This window comes from Carassius auratus, chromosome 29 (assembly GCF_003368295.1).
Source record: "Carassius auratus strain Wakin chromosome 29, ASM336829v1, whole genome shotgun sequence".
In the NCBI taxonomy this organism is placed as follows: domain Eukaryota; kingdom Metazoa; phylum Chordata; class Actinopteri; order Cypriniformes; family Cyprinidae; genus Carassius; species Carassius auratus.
In genome coordinates this window covers 15,064,981-15,081,940 of record NC_039271.1, presented here as the reverse complement: position 1 = coordinate 15,081,940, position 16,960 = coordinate 15,064,981, and the positions used below count along the sequence as shown (strand labels likewise).

Here is a 16,960-nt window from a genome sequence, read left to right as displayed (position 1 = left end):
TACCATTGTTTTGTTTAAATATATGAAATACATATATGTATTTGTATCTTTCCGCAGTCATACAGTGGCCCCTCAAAATATCTTATTACTATACTTAATATGTATCATTTTCATTGCATTGCATACAAAATATTAAAACAAGTGGCAGCTGCAAACAATGCAAATGATTCCATAGCCTTTTCTTGCAATGTCTTTTTTAAAGTCTAAAAACATATATGTATATGTTGTTTTTTTTTAATTAATGGCACTGGATTTGATATTTTTATCTACTTCTGATGGCATTCAGATGACAGTCCTATTCACAGAACACATTACATAACATAAGTGCAATGCACTCTTCTGCCAATGCATTATATGCATATTCAATTAATCATCTAAACCATAGTTATAGACCTAAAAGCATAATGAGAAAAAATACGGAAATTGGCAAGCACTGCTCTTCTGAATTAATTCAAATTACATTTATTTTAGCTGCAACAACCACGTCTTGTGCGATTACAGAGAGTAAACAGGGTTTGAATAGAGAAAAGGATAAATGATAGTGTTCTGATGAGTCGTCCTCCCTGTAGCTGAATCACAATGGAAACAGTCACTAATTATTGGCATGATCCATGCAGGCCTATTGTTTCTAATCATGTGACAGCTCTCTGGACATGCTATGAAGGGATTCCTGTGGGAGAACAACTCCCCCCGTAACAACAATTAAATCCAAGCCATTTTAACCAACTTGGAATGAGAAGAAAAACAGTGAGAGCGAATGCAGGGACAGAAATGTTCTTCCAGTAAAATCAGTGGAAACACTGAGTGCTTTGTTAAAATGGTTTAATCCACAATACAAACTGTCAGAGTCTGGCAAAAACTGGCAAGTAATTGATGGTGAAAGCACCCTTAACTGCAACATTTTCGCAGAGGTTCTGATTGATCTGGCAAACGACCAATTCAACAAGCCCAACGATGAAATGCGATAGGAGGTTTGGGGCTTGTAGTTATCACATCGTGAAACCTATAGTCCTCTAAACACGAACCACTAAATAGAACTGTTCATGGTGTTAATATCAGCAGCGTGTTGAAGTACCTGTTGAAACGTGCCTGACAGTTTATAGCCAGCTTTAATCTGGATTGCTAATGGACCGGAGGGAGCGAGAAAGTTTGTTCTAGGCTGTGCTGCTAATAGCTGTTGTTCTCTCTCTGAGTGAGAAGGAAACGTCAGGCCTCTCGGCTCCCAGCAGGTGGGTCTGGTACTGATGGCTTGTCTGTCTCTCTGACAGCAAGGCGAGACGGAGCAGGTGCGAGAGAACTGGTCAGGGAGGTGGGCAAGTATGGGTGGATAAGACCCAGGTCGTTATTCATAAGTGGTTATGACACAGATAAGGACTGATTTCTGAATGCCGAGCTGTAAATTTACTCAGCGAAAATGTATTCATGTATTCACCAGAGCCGAAGATTACTTCAGCTGATAAAGCGCAGCTCTCCGCACAGCCGTGGGTTCGAAAAGTGTCGGATCATTTCATGCCACATTTCTACGGCCTTGGGATTTGTAGCTGCGAATGACTGTACACGCATTACACGATTTTAAAAGTGAAAGATATATTAAAAATGATTTTACATTTACATACAGACAACCTTGTGGAGCTATGAGAAAATGAAAGGGTCCTGAAACACTGTTAAGGACAACATGAAAAGAGCATTCGCAACACATGATGCATCTTTCTTAGAGTATTCAGCTGAAAATTGATGTGAGGTGGGAATTTGACTGGATGCAAACGTGTTATGCTACGACATAATTGCAATATTTTACGATTTTTTCGAACGACTTTGATGTTTTAAAGATACGACATTGATGTTTTAAAGATAATGTGCACTATATAACCAGCAACATGTCTTAACCCTAAAAAGCCTTTTAATGTGACAACTGATTTACATGTTTATGTAAGTAGTCTGCTATACTGTTCTTAATGATTTACATTAGAAACACCATAAAAAAAAATATTAGTAAGTGAATTTCATATATTTTGATCAGTTCTTCTGGATAAAATTGAGTTGTTGTTATTTCTCTTCGAGTGTGAGCTCAGTTTTCTCCTTTATCATAATATATGAGTCCAGCTGACAGTGTGACTCAGTAACTGGACTCACCTGACAGGCCACCGACATCCATCTTCTTCAGGTTCTTGGCCTCCAGAACGACCACGGTCAGTTTGCCAGCAGTGGGCACATACCGTAGAGAGAAACAGATGTCACCCAGCTTCTCTTGCTGTGAGTGGCAGAGAAAATTTCAATCAGAGACATCACTGACAAGGTAAACAGAAAAAATGAACCTACAGTAAAAACCTGTTCAGGTTTATTCAAGAGAAAATCAATTGAGGAGCATAGCATTAAATCGGATTACTTTTCCACAAATGTAGCTTCAATTGTAAACGCATTAAAACGCATTGAAACACGTTTACATGTACACATATTCCATTTATATTTCAGGAGCCATTCTAATAAACATGGACACAAACACATGTGACATATAGAAAACAACAGGAAGGGGGAAAAGGTTACATAACTTTACATTTGACTGGCTGATGCCATTTCCACACAATCAATTTCCTGTCAATTAAAAGGTCATCAGAATGGAAAAATAACATTTCATACTGTAGTTTAATTAAATGAGTCCTACACAGAAAATAAGTTGAATCAAATGCCAAGATTTCTTTTTCCTCTTTTTCTTTTTTTGTGTAGAGGAAAGAAAAGAGTAAAGAGGACTGAACTGGATGGAATTGAGAGAACGCTACAGCATTTTGTAGTCAATTTTCATTTCGTTTTTTTTACAGGCACTTAAAGTGCCAACCTCAGGACACCACTCTAGAGATTCTTTGATAAAAGTCAATACTCTCCAGCTTTCACAAGCGGTGTTTGAAGTGCTCCACTAGCTCATCAGACATGGAGTGTAACAGCTGCACAAACTCAAAGAGCAACCTTCAACATATGTAGATAGCCGTCATCTCTCTGCCCTCAGCAGGCTTTTGACAGCGCCATAATTAACCTTTACACCAAGGAACCGTGGCACAAAAACAAGATTCCCACAAAAACCGCAGCTTAAATGCTATATTCCATGACATTTACCATGAAAATTGAATCTCCCCAACCATTTCTCGGAAAGTCACACTTTTTTATTACCAAGCTGATTAATGGACATTTCCATTGAAGATGGATAGCCCTCAAGTCTTGCACTTGTACTTTTCCACTTTCCACAAATTTCCACTTGCACCCGAAGAACATGCCAATTGCTATTCGTCTGGATTTGTAGTATAGAAATAGAGTATATAATCTAGTTTTGATTTTGTACAGAATTTAAGTGTTTTTACCAAATCTTGTAAAGGTGCACATTTGTTCTTATTTTAGAAAAAAGTTACATTTATTTTTAAATAAAAAATTATATATTTTACTATGTTCAAAATCTGTGAAGACGTATCATTTGAGTAGCCTACTACAAACTCTTTCATTTTACACAAACAGGATCTCCAAATGGGGGATGTTTGTATAGAAAAAATAAAACCAAAAAGATTTTGACTCGCTCACTTACGTGTTGTAAGTGTTAACTTATCCAGATAAGCAAACAAATCTGAATGTGAATGAATGTTTTTTTTCTTTCAGTGGACTGAATCACTACTAGTGAACAACTCAACTGGCAAACTTTCAACCAAGGTCAGGCAATAAAGATATATGCGCTCAAATGCTAATATTTAATCACATAACCAGAAACAGGTTATTGCCACCCATGTTAGCTTCTTACCTCTTCTTTCTCAGCGCTCTGGAGGTCCCTCCACTCTTCAGTCACATGACTAAAGTCGACCTTGTTCATGGGCACCTTCACGTCTCCAATGGCGTCATGTTTGGAGAAGCGGTCAAAATCATATACCGTCATCATCAGAGTTTTCCCTCCAAGCTCAATGTAGGGAACCTGCAGGATAAGAAGGGTGTGAAATTCATTGCATGCATACCTACCAGCCTAATCCCTCTCGATTCCAGTTATAGGACTCTAACACTGAGATGCTGGGATGAAACTATAAGACAATTGTGAGCGCGCAAGACAAAGAGATAGAGATTTGATTCTTGATTACCTACAATTGAGCTGTTTTTCAGACAAAACTCATTATCCCGAAGGACTTGTTCAAACATGGCGACAAACTGCTTGATGGGTCGGGAAAGAGACAAGACCCAAGGGTTGCTATTTTGTCTTTGATGCTATCACACACACCAGCTCTCAAATTTCTTCATTTCAATAATGAAGCCACTTCTGATCTCTCTCGATGTTGGCATCTTGTCTTCAAGGTACCTTGTCACAGATGAAACTGTGCTAGGCTAAACAAGAGCCAAACACACAAACAGTCCTTTACCCATCTTGCCTGAATTAGTTATATTTTTGCAATTCTTTTAAGAATTCAACACTTCACTTAGCAATTTAAAAGAGGTAGAGGTCTGACTGCGGTAATTACACAAAAAGGTCTTTCTAGCTGCATGATGTCTCATAAAAACGAACTGGAAAGCTCTACTGAACATTCAAAATAGAAATTATACTACTTTCCGGATGACAGACACCTGCAGGAGTCCATCTGCATGTTTACATGTAATTACTCCAACGCCTCATGTCACTTACTGTCTTGTTAATACGCCAGAGGAAGTAGTCACAAATAACTTGATAAACTGTATGAGTAGAATGAGCATGGATTCATGGAACACATGGATTCAATCAGAAATCGCTTGTTATTATATAACGCTGTTAGGTTTGTGACCTACCTTAAAGGTGAATTGCTCATTGAAAACAGGATTCAACGTCTTCCGGTGGACCTTGGTCTCAAATTTCTTCTTCTTGTCTGGAAGAAGGTAGACCTTTACATAGGGGTCAGAAGTGCCACCCATATCCATGGCAGGGAGCTCTGCTGCTTGGATGATCCCCACTATGAGCTATGAAGGGTCAAAAGTCAAAGTTAAAGAGATCCTGAGTAAAAGTCTTTGCACACCGAAAAGTTTTAGTTTTTTTTCTCGTATTTATTGATTTTTTTTTTTATGATGGACGAAAGTTTCGGCGGCAGTGTGTAAACATGATTGACATGACGTAAGGTCATGTTTATTTTTCAACGTGCAAACATTTTGGACGAAAATTGAAGAGGAGTGAAGTCTTTGTCTGGACCATCACCCCACCACCATTCTGTAGGAGTTCACTGTAGTGGTTTCAAGCTGTCAGACAGTGTTGTTATTGTTAACTAAAACTATTAAAAAACCTTACGTTATTATAATAAAGTTGACATTAACACATAAATATCAGGGGGAAATTAAAAGTATTAGAAATGTAGCCCTTGAAACTAACTGAAATAACAAAAACAGGAAATATTAGTATTGTAAATATTAATAGAAGTAATACTAAAACGACACTACTTTCAAATAATAGGTGTGGTTCTCATTTCACATTGGTAGTCTCAACAAATAAGGTTTTTTCTCCACCCATTTTTTCCCATGGTTTGGTGGATGCGTCTTCACTTTTTGAGAACTTTTTTACTCTCAAAATTAGTAAATTAGTTGTGTCCTTCAGGCCCCCTGGCTGCATTACTCTTTAAACAGTCCCAACATTAAAGAGGCGATGGGGTCAGGCCATGTCAAGCGTCGCACTGCTGATCCTATCTCCCCATTGGCTCTGATAATTGATTGGCCGGCTGGCTGGGCTGAGGTCCTGATTGACCTGCCAGTCACCATATCCCTTGCATGGCCTCATGGGTCCTTGAGTCAGTCAATCAAGCTCCCATCAGCTTCCCATAAAACGCCCCATCTCTGTGTCAACACAGGCACTCGAGTGTAGAGCTCTCTCTCTCCTCTCACCTTCTCTCTCTCTCCAACCAGCTGTCAAACTTCAGTTGTGCTGCCACGGGAAGGATTGCATTCAGTGACCAGCTTTGCCAGTGTTTTTCTGGTTTAGATGGGGGCCATCAGAGAATCCTGTGTTTGTGGTTTTTTTTTTTTTGACAAAGGAACTATAAAGATTTTAATATCCTGTCAGGCTGTATCAATGTTTGATTTTTTTCATTAAATGGTGGTGGGTTTCAGGTCTGGACAGTTTTATTGCTTTACATTGTAGTCGTGAAAAAACGAAAAAAAAAAACCTTCTGGCTTCAAGAAAGAAACACCCCCACAAACACTGCTCTAACACAGACATAACCGAACAGGACTAAAAAAAGAAAAACATCTGTATTTTGAAAGAAACTGTTGCAGAATAGAAAATGCTCCACAAATAATGCCCATCGCTCCTTTAATCACTGCATTCAAAAAGTTATCTTTTGTCAGTCATGCTGAAATATGACCATTAACTTTGTGGGAACTGTGGAATTGTATTATATACTGAATCCAGTCTTTAGCATTTCATACTCGACAGGAGAATACTTCTTGTGTTACAATTGTAACACTTCTTTAAAGGTATTTGATATTAATGCTATTGTTGTGACATATCTAATAATGTTTCCGGTTCCAAGCCTCCAACTCCATTATGATTGAGAATTCTAGCTAAACTACTTAATTTATTTATAGCACACATTTAAGCTCAGCTTTTAAAAACTCACAATGTACACTACAGTCTCTGAACTCTAGTGTTCCTGACACCAATAATTTATTGATTCAGAAAAGATGAATCACCGTTTGGCCATCAGAGATTTCGGTATGGAAATAAAAGTTAGAATCATGATTTTTCAGTAGTATTACAACAAGCTGTAAATGTATATTACCACCATTTTTGATCTGATGGAGAGTTTGGACATGAAAACAATCACACGTGACATCAGACTCACAGTAAATTGAGTATTGTTCATCACGTTGACCTAAAGTTGTGGTTGCCAATTTTCACTGAATTTTGTCAGGTTAAATCAATTAATTTCAAGAGGAATCTGCAAAACGTGGAGATTTGTGTGAGGTCAAAATATTCCCCCATGCAGATTTCACAGCAGGTTCATGCTGGTCACCTAAATTTGTAGCGTTGAGCAATTGAAAGCCGCTTGGTTTGAAAAGTGACTTCTCTGTGAGCTGTGCTTCACACATCACTATACAGTAATATAGACAACGGACAATGCACAATTTGTGCTTGCAAAATGTTGCAAATGTCACTGCACATTTAGTCCCAATTATGCAATGTATTTGTCAGTGGCACTGCTGTCGGTCTCACGGGAAGTTTGTGAAACACATGTGATGCCATCTTTGAGTTTAAACAAGAAGTCTTTTGTAAGCAGCTCCGTGCTGTGAGTTAGAATAGATCTGGACGACAGCAGCAGTATGAGTCAGGGTGGATCTGTCTCCGATTGTTTTGGCCATTGTTTCGATGAGACTTTGACCAGAATAACCTTCAGTCGCTCTGCAGGATACAAAAACCTCACACTGGCTGAAGAATCAGACTGATGCAAGACATGCTGGAGGAAGATTCAGCTGTATCACTTCACCTCAGTGGGTGCAGTGCTCACGATCTCTCATCTGATGAAGGCTTTCAGCTGTCATCTTTAATTACTGCTGGAATGTTTTTCAGAGAAAACCATTTTCATAGGGGGGGTTGTTATTCGGCATGAACAAAGAGGGGTTTCCTGTCCTTAAAATACCTGGAATGTATTAGAAAACAGGCCACGATTGCAATGAACCACATCAGTGAACGTGTGGATTCACAGTTCAATGCATATCTTTTTTTCTATCCTCATTAATAACATCGCCCTTATCTGCACCCTGTCTCTCTGTCTCCCCAAGGAGCCGGCCTGGATTCCGTGATATTGTGCTGTGTGGTTTTGTGAATGCCATGTTTTGTACTTTTCTATTTTTACCCTTGCTCAGTAGGGTTGGAAAGGTCCAGATTGCCTCTAAACAAACCCAGAGTTTAGCTGAGCTCCCTGGAACCTTTCCCCTTTAGAAAGGACAAGAGTTGCAGAAAAATCTCCCAGTCCTCTGAGTCTCCCTGAAGCGATACTCAGCTTTATTTAAAGGCAGACGGGAAAGAAGCACATATATTTCCTGTCGGCACGAAGGGTGGAGATACACTTGTGTCTATGGGTATGAGTGAGTCTGTGGGTTGAATCTGGGTCAGGTTGATGTGGATTTCTTTGCATCTCCTGCTCTTTTCTTTTTTCTTTGCATCTTCTGCTTTTTTTTGCAGGTGGTTATTAAACATGTTGTAGGGTTTTTTTGCTAAAATACAGAGCACAAAAAATTACTCAATTTTTGAGTGAATTTGCTCTTTTGTGTTCATGCTGCATTTTATCCTCACATTCTTATACCTCCTATGAATACTTCAGTAAACCTAAACAGATATCTGAAATATTTTGTTACACGGCAGAAGAATAGAACAAATGCAGTATCTTGAACATCTCGTTTTTGTTCTTAAAACTCTATTATGCCATAAATTTAAAGCATTGCCGGTCATTTGCAGTCATTTTGTCATCTAAATACACATATATTGCTGGCATACAATGAAAAGGCGGAAATGAATTTGTGTGTGACTGTGGATAAACTGGCTTTTTCAGGTTTGTATCTTTTTTTTCTGCTCAGTCTCAGCATGAGACTATGCACAGCTTCAATTATCTGTCACCCAGGATCTGACAAAAGCAAGTGTATCTATTCTGGCATTCGCTCGTCTTTCAAGCTCAACCGCTTGTAAGAGGCGCCCAATGAATTTCGGCTTAGCCTCAGAGTTGAAGACAAGCCAGCACCCTCTCTCAGTCAGAATGGAAGTAATCCGATTCAAACTCAAATCTAACTACTGTGATGTGCTCTTGACATTCACAGCTATGGTGAGTTTACAGGATGAAGGGCATTATTTTAGAAATGCTAAGTCTGAATTTCTCTGGCTTTCATAGATAGCACAGAATAATAGAGCACACTGATAAAAATTACTCTGAAAAGTGATTCGTACACTCAAAGTGTAATCTATCTTCACATTTTCAGTATGTCTTTTTTTAAACACAGAGTTTACAGTGATCATTCAATTATGCTAAAGAGACACGCTGAATAACCTTAAGGCGTAGAGGAATGAGCATTATTTAATTGGAGCTGGTTACAATTTGACAGACAAACACACTGTACTTACGAAGAAGACCTCACTAAACACCACACACAGTGACGGTGATTCGGAGACAGCTCCTTACCGTATTCTCTGTGAAATTGTAATCCAAGGAATACTGTAATTTGCCAAGTTTCTCTTCTTCCTTAGGCTCCACTTCTTTCTCTGTATCCGTCAGCCCTGTTTCCGCATCATCCTCATCCTTCAAGGCCTGAAGGAGACACCCACTAACAGTCAGTCCTTTCGGCCCAACGCTGGCGCTGCCCGATTGCCCTCGCCAGAGCGCCGGGCCAGCCCTGGACCAGCCTGCTCTTCAACCGCACCTCTATTAGGGGGGGAGCAAGCTCTAAAACACCACAGCGATTAAGACCATGACATGCTCAGTGATGCACTAGACTTGGGCTGTGAACCCCCTTCTCTCCTATGATCTGCTATTGTGAAAAGAGTTGCAAGAAGATGAACTGAATGAGTGCAAGCAATTTAGACTGGTGGGAAAGGAAAGGCTAGGGCTGGGTGGTATTGGCTGCACATATGGTGCTGGTTATGGCTATTTTACAATGGCTTAGAACTTGGCTCTTCCAACCAGTGGTATTTATATTATATTATATTAAATATTTAAGCCCACGTTAGGATTATGAAAAGTTTCTGCACAGTTGTCAGATGTATTGTCAGATGTCAGATGCATTTTTTATGAAAATCTTCGTAATAATCAACGTATGATGCTGTCAAAATTTGTAAAAAAACAGCAATGACAAACATGTTTATATATATATATATATATATATATATATATATATATATATATATATATATATATATATATATATATATATATATATATATATATATATATATATATATATATATATACCGGTACTGTGATAAAAAAAATTACATGTATAGTTGCTTGTCATACCACCAACCCTAGACAAGATGATCAGACAGATGTTCTTAAGAAATACATTGTACAATACATTGTCCTTTATGTTATTTCAGGCAGAACATTCTCTGGCATCAACGAATCAGTGGGTAAATGTTGTGGATGGTGCGGCATTAGCTCCGTAGCTAGCTTGAGTTTAAGACGGTGGCAGTGTTAAGGGGATGTTGAGGGAGGTTTGTTGTCGCTGGAAAGCATGCGATTTTCGAGGCAAACTCAGCTCTCAGTTCATTCACTGTGAAATAGTTGCCTTCCGAAAGGGCAGTCTTGCTCATCGGTAAAGCATGCAGGGCATTCAGGTTCTCAAGAAGAGTGCTCGTATATTGACCCTCATTCTCTGTGATCTTCCACACACAGTGGCATTGTCATGACCCTTAGCTTTTGCTGATAAAAACCACACTCATGGAAGCTGTAAGCATCATGCCAGCAGAAGGTGTTGGTGGGAGGGATATAATGTTTACAGAGTCTTATTAGTTGTTGGGTAACAAGTGTGAAAGCAAAAGGCTGAACAAAATTGATTTCTTGACTCTCATGTCTCCTTATGAGTACCAGACTATTTTCACAATTCAACAAGCACTTTGGGGTGCTTGTTAAGTCTTGTGGTGCCTTTAAAGACATAGTTCATCCAGAAATTATTTATCCACCCTCATGTTGTTGTTGTTCCAAACCCGAATAACTTTATTTTTCCAGCAGAAAGCAAAAGGAGATGTTTAGCAGGACACATGAGCTGCTCTTTTCCGTATAATGAAAGTGGATGGGAATTAAAGGCTGGTAAAGCCAAAAACTGACTAAAACAAAACACCACAACAGTGGTCCATAGGACTCAGACACTATATTGAGAGTCACATGACGGCACTGTGATGAAATATTAAGCCATTATTCAGTAAAAAACATGCTTTTAAATCTTGCTTAATATTAACTTTCATTGAACCAGTTAAAAACCAGTTAGTATGCAGCTGTGAGTGTCCTTTATTGATACCCTTTCCATCTGACTGGCAAAAGTGTTCTTAAAAAACATGTCATCCAAATGAAGATCAGTCTGGTCCTCATGTTCGAAAATTGCTTCTTGAACAAATTTGTCCTGCTAATGAGGGGGGTGCTGTTCTCCTCCAGGACATTTTTAAATTTTAATTTCTAGTGGATCAGGGGCCAGTTGCACCAGCTGTATGCAAATTACAATTTAGCCTAGTTTCGATGCAAATAAGTTACACACTACTAAATAGCTTTTCTTTGGACCATTAAACTTAGTTGAAACGTAACTATGTATAAACCAAAACATTTTGGAAGCCTCCAGTCAGGAGTAACTGTTGGAATAAAATACCAATCCTTTAGACATATATGATGGCTTACCTATAGGCCAGGGTTATTCAAATCTTGCCCTGGAGGGCCAATGCACTGCAGAGTTTAGCTCTAACCCTAGTCAAACACACATGAGCATGCTAATCAATGTTTTGATCAGGGTTGGAGCTAAACTCCAGAGCAAGATAACCCTGCTATAGACTATAATGTTATTTATGATTAAGTATCATTTTTAATGGAAACTTATTTTTACCGTTAGTTACTGGAGAAAACGGAAGTCAGAATGAAGGATAAATTGCATTTAAACAAGTTCTGCTCACGTATTTGAAGGCTTCTATTGGATCATTTAGGGTAAACATCACATGCGACTATGCATTATTTGACGGAGAGAGCTTACAAACTATTAGCTAAGTCCTGCATTACGAACAACTGGTGCAACCAAATAATGTATTGATTTAGTTACAAACTAACTAGTAGTTACTAAGCTTCTAGTGTGGGTCTAACATTCTAATGTAATTTAAGTTAGAACCTACGAATGGCTGGTGCAACCCTACCCAGATTAGTACTAATAATATGGCCAAGGGCAGTCCGTACTTTAACAGTCTCCTCAGTAACTTTATTTTTATTTTTTACACTGGAGAAATTATAATCTTCTGTTTAGGACCTCAAATAAGAAGTGAGAAATCAATGGTGTTCAGCCTTGCGTACCCAAATGCATTTTCTCACTTCATATATATGTGTATATGTAGACTTACACACAAACACACACACACACACACACACACATATATATATATATATTGTAGATATACATGTACTGTATGCATAGTAACATATATTTTACTAGAATAAACCTGTTGTCAAGAGGCTATTACAAGTCATTGCAGCAGGCTATAGAAGATCCAACAGCAATTGGGAACCTACCGCCAGTGGCAATCCCGCAAAGTCATCAGACAAAACATAGATAAGGAGGACATGGAAGGAAGAGACACAAATTAAAACAACCACACACAAAGGTGACTACATGAGTCCGGGCACACCAGGAGAAATGACTGCTGAGAAGCTCAAAGCTCCATCTGTTAGCCATACAACAAAAGTTGTTTGTTGTGCATGACTTTGTACTCTGTACATCCTGATTGTTGTGTATCATTCTCAATACCTGCACTAATTGGCTAAGTAAGAGTGACGATTCATTAACCTCTCATTTTTATCCATTTAGCATGGGTATTACAATCTATATTTAGGTGTTGCTAAAAACAACAGGTTAAATGAGTTAGTGTGTTAGCCTTAGCTGGTTTAGCTGGTCTCCTAACCTGACCAAGATGGTCTTCAGATAATCTTCCAGCTGTTGTTGGGTAAACATCATATGGTTCAGCTATAGTATATCTGTTTGCATTTGGTTTGAGGCTGATAAACTGTGACATTCTGAATTTCTTTTAAAGAGTGTTGTTAATTATCTGTGTCTGTTCCTCTTCACTGTGTTTTGTGCTTGAAAATCAATGTCTCTAATTTGGGATCTGAGTGGTCTTGGCATGGTCTCAAAGCCAGCATCCTTACACCGCAAATTAAGCTGACTTTTTCAATTACTCTGGTAGAAGTGTACTATTGCGAACATGTTAATGCAATTAGCATGCTAACTAGGGTTAAAGTGCCAGTGTTCCATATAATTTGTGGGAATGTGAGAACAAATGTGTTGCATTAATGTTCTTTCTCCTATTGTTTTCATTATATACTGTCATTTCTCTGGGTTGATACCACTTCATAGCACATACAGTATGCAACCCTACAAAGTGAATTAAGCTAAAAACAGAAAAAAAACATAATACTTTTATGAACCGTTAGCATGCCCAGGTTTTGCAGTCCTGCAATTAAAGTAAGCTGTGAAACAACATCATCAACAGATGACTCCATCTAGAGTTGTCTTATGAACATTCTTAATTTGCATCGTGCATTAATACAATAATACTTAAGGAAATAAATATATCATGCAACCTCTGATGACTAAAGAACAAGGCTAATCAAACAGCACTTTGTTTTTTTATTTACCTCGGTTTTGATACCGTCATTGACGTCTTTCATGTTGATTGCATTCTTGCCCTTGTCTTTGCCCTTTTTCTTGTTCTTCTTCTTGAAAATCCACTTTTTGCAGATGCAGAAGCAGCAGGAAACAACTAGTACAACAGCAACAAATGCAATGGCGACGATGGCCCATGATGGCACTGTGTAGACAAAAACACACAAGAAAACTAAATGTACTTATACACTACATTTGTAACTCTCAGAATTTAAATCTTGAGATAACCATTCATTTATTCAACTTTCTCCTTATTAAACTTTCGAATGGACTGAGCTGACAAGATTCCAAACAGCCATGTGCTTTACGTTTCAATATCTTCCAAGAGCAATGAGGAAACACAACAGGCGAGAAGTGAAAATGATGAAAAGTTTCAGTCTGTTGTTTGAAACTCTTTGATCAATTGGCTGGAGACCTTCATGTCTGCTGGTCACACAGGGTTAACAATATTCGCTCACAGAGAAATGGCTCTAGTGAGAGTAATCAGCCAATTTAGTTAAAAATAGGAGCTGCTGGCATTCACAACTTGCCATTTGATCATTCTTGGAAGACATTTTGAACTTGACATTGTTAAAGCAATCCAGCTCAGTGGTGGATTTATTTGATTGTCAAGGATAGCATGGAACCAAATGAACAGAACGAAAATACTCCAAAAAGTATGTTGCTTAATAAGGTTTGAACTTAACATTCAAGAATTTATGCACACTGACCAAATTGCTTAGCCTCTAAAATCTTGTTTTAAAAATATTGTGAGCAATTTACATCTGTGCAGCATAGTGATGGACTGTGTTAGAATAACAGAAACTAGTATTTCGTCTTCTGGTCATGACTTTATAAATACAGCTCCGAACTCCAGCGAGAGCTGTCAGGGGTGGACAATCAGGCTCCTCAGCTTTTCGACAAGATTAACAGCCTCCTGCCAAGAGAAAGAGCGATGCCTCTATACAGCAGGACTAAAACTGCATGCGTCAACAACAGAGCACAAGCACCAGATTTGGGAATGTCAGTTTTCGAGACGTGGAAGAAGCTTCCTCCTCGAACCAACATTTACTGGGAATAATTGGTAGACAGATGTGGTGGAAGAATTCTGCATTCAGAGACTCTTACAGTAATTACGGCTTTTGCTCACAACACAACAAACACCTGGCAACTGATTGACAACTTTCAGGGAAGCGGATTTCTCCAGAAAAGCAGCAGATTTTTCCACTCCAGATCTGAATGTGCTTGATTTGCTCTGGGACAATGCAGAGTCAAGGACTGTATAAATAATGTCAGGCTCCAGTGCACGAAACACATCTTGTATTCTGCTTTTGGGAAACTAGCAAGCACTCAAACTTATAGTACATCTCAAGAAAACTGCCAAGGTCATATTCCACCTGAAAATTGGAAGAAATAAAAGGGCATTTTTTTGGTAGAATTTGAATTAGATTAAATCTTGATTATCCATTCTTATGGAAATTTGGGAGTTAAATGTACTTAAAGGGTTAGTTCCACCAAAAATTAAAAGTAGCCTGTGCTTTAAGGGTTAGCGGGTTTCAATGGGGGTAAGCGGGTGTTTGTTGTCAACAGTTTAGAAGACGTGAAATAAAGTGCGCGCATCTGTGATAAAATGTCACACAGCTCTGGGGGGTGAATACAGGCATTCTGTAGCGAATTCATGCAGTTTTGTAAGATAAATATCCATATTTCAAATATAATAAACACTTTTTTTCTCACTGGAGGCGGATGACATACTGTAGGACATATGTGTCGTGTGTACGCCTCTGAGAAATGCAGGAGCAAAGGAAATCAAAGTTTTCTTACTTTAGCAAAGGAAAACCAGTCTCCTCTTGGGCTTATATTGAAAACTTCCAACATTTTTCTTTACAAATCCTTGTCCTGTGCTTCTAATTCATGACTGGCGTTTTGTTTTGTTTTGTCTCCACATCCACTCCACTAATCACGCAATGGCAACGAAAATTTGTATTTTGAGTAAAATTTGATCTGGTCACCCTTTTCGGTAAGTTTTACCCAATTTATATTTGAAAATAAATTCCCTCCAGAATAGGGGGCATTTGGAACACATCTAATATCCTGACAGCCTTTCCCCCTAAATGTCCTCAGTTTGAAGCATCTGCTGTTTCTCTTATCGTGGTGTGAGGACTTTATATTTGAATTGGCAGTAGAGAACTATTTAAATAAATGCTAGCATCTTTGTCTCCCAAAAGGGTTAGACTTGCTATCACAGGACACATTTCCCACAGCAAGGTCTGAAGAGAAAGTGATGGGGGAAGATAAAGAGTGAGAAAGAAAGAGAGAAAGAAAAATCAATCGGCTGTTGACAAAATCGATAAGCACTCTCCTCTGAAGAAAAACAGTGAGTGATAGTCTAAAGTAACTTTGGGATCATCAGCCCACGGCCTCAAATTGGCTGAGGTAATGGAGATGACAATCCTCCACTTTTTCCTTAGATTTTTTTTTCTTCTTAGCACAACACCCTTCATTTGACTGCATCACTATATCCTTTTAAAAAAAACAATAATAGATCAATATAATAATCAAATGGACAGACATAAAGTATGTTTCCAGATGGTTCATTCAAAATAAAGAGCAATTAACAGGGACCTGTAGTGTGTTTCTCTCAAATGCATTAAGACAAGAATAACATTTCTCATTTTTAAATCCTTTTTACATCATATTATCAGCAAAACTGGTTCATGAATAGTGTCTCATGTTGACATTAAAATCTAATTGGTTGATATCTTGAAAAGCTGAGTTTTGCTTATTTAGCATAACATTTCAGCATGTTAAGAGACATGAAAATAAAAATAAGGATAAATAAACAACCCACATCCCCACCCCCACCACACCCCAACTTGGCCTCAAAAAGCTTTTTTCCAAAGCCCTGTCATTTCAACTCTTTTCAAACAGAGAAGAATCTGTCAGCCATCTTAAAGGCAACTCTTATTTGTCAGTTGCCCCGCATCTTCTTTGAAAGCTTGCGGCTTAGACCATAATTGCACCTGAAGCTTGTCTAGCATTAGACCCCTCATTCATACCTGTTCAAACTTGCTCTTTGGCCCACACTTTTTTCTCCACCACTGGCCTTAATATCAACCTGCTGAGGGAATAAAGAGCCCCTTTCATCTTCTAAAGCAAACCCTGCCACATGGGACTCAAACTGCACAAAGCACTGAGCCGTCCTGGGCTTAGACCAGCCAGTGCTCCATTAGTTTTCTTGGAGTGCTATCATTGTTAGACGTGTCTTGACAGCTGTGTCATGCAAGCTTATATTGCTAGGTTTCATTCAGTGTTGTACTTTAAAATGTGCAGTTGAATGCCATGTGAAATCTGTCAGTACACAAGTCAGAGATTTTGCCAAGATGAGGGAGTATAATTTTGTATCACCATGGTGACATCGCGATGTAGACAATAAAAAAAAAAAAAATTCAATTTAATAAAAAGCAAAAGAATGTGCAAAGTAATGCAGCATTCCATTTAAAGTTGAGTGTTAAAAGTTTGACTTTGTTCCGACTTGGGGTTGAATAGAATGCAGTATATTTAATGTCTGATTAGTCAATTATTTATGTAGAGCTTTATACAACTCAGA

General features: G+C 38.4%; 1 protein-coding gene across 2 annotated transcripts in view; it reads right to left on the bottom strand.

The window, feature by feature from the left end:
- Positions 1-16,960, bottom strand: part of syt1a (synaptotagmin Ia) — a 67,393-nt gene that overhangs the window by 5,342 nt on the left and 45,091 nt on the right. The window contains exons 3-7 of one of the 2 annotated variants that reach the window (XM_026209818.1): positions 13,344-13,516; positions 9,147-9,263; positions 4,783-4,950; positions 3,779-3,946; positions 2,134-2,251 (exon numbers count right to left, since the gene is read on the bottom strand). In XM_026209818.1, the coding sequence (XP_026065603.1) occupies positions 2,134-2,251; positions 3,779-3,946; positions 4,783-4,950; positions 9,147-9,263; positions 13,344-13,516 (744 nt within the window). Of the gene's footprint in view, positions 1-2,133; positions 2,252-3,778; positions 3,947-4,782; positions 4,951-9,146; positions 9,273-13,343; positions 13,517-16,960 lie in introns of both variants that reach the window. The other variant, XM_026209817.1, reaches the window with a different exon arrangement.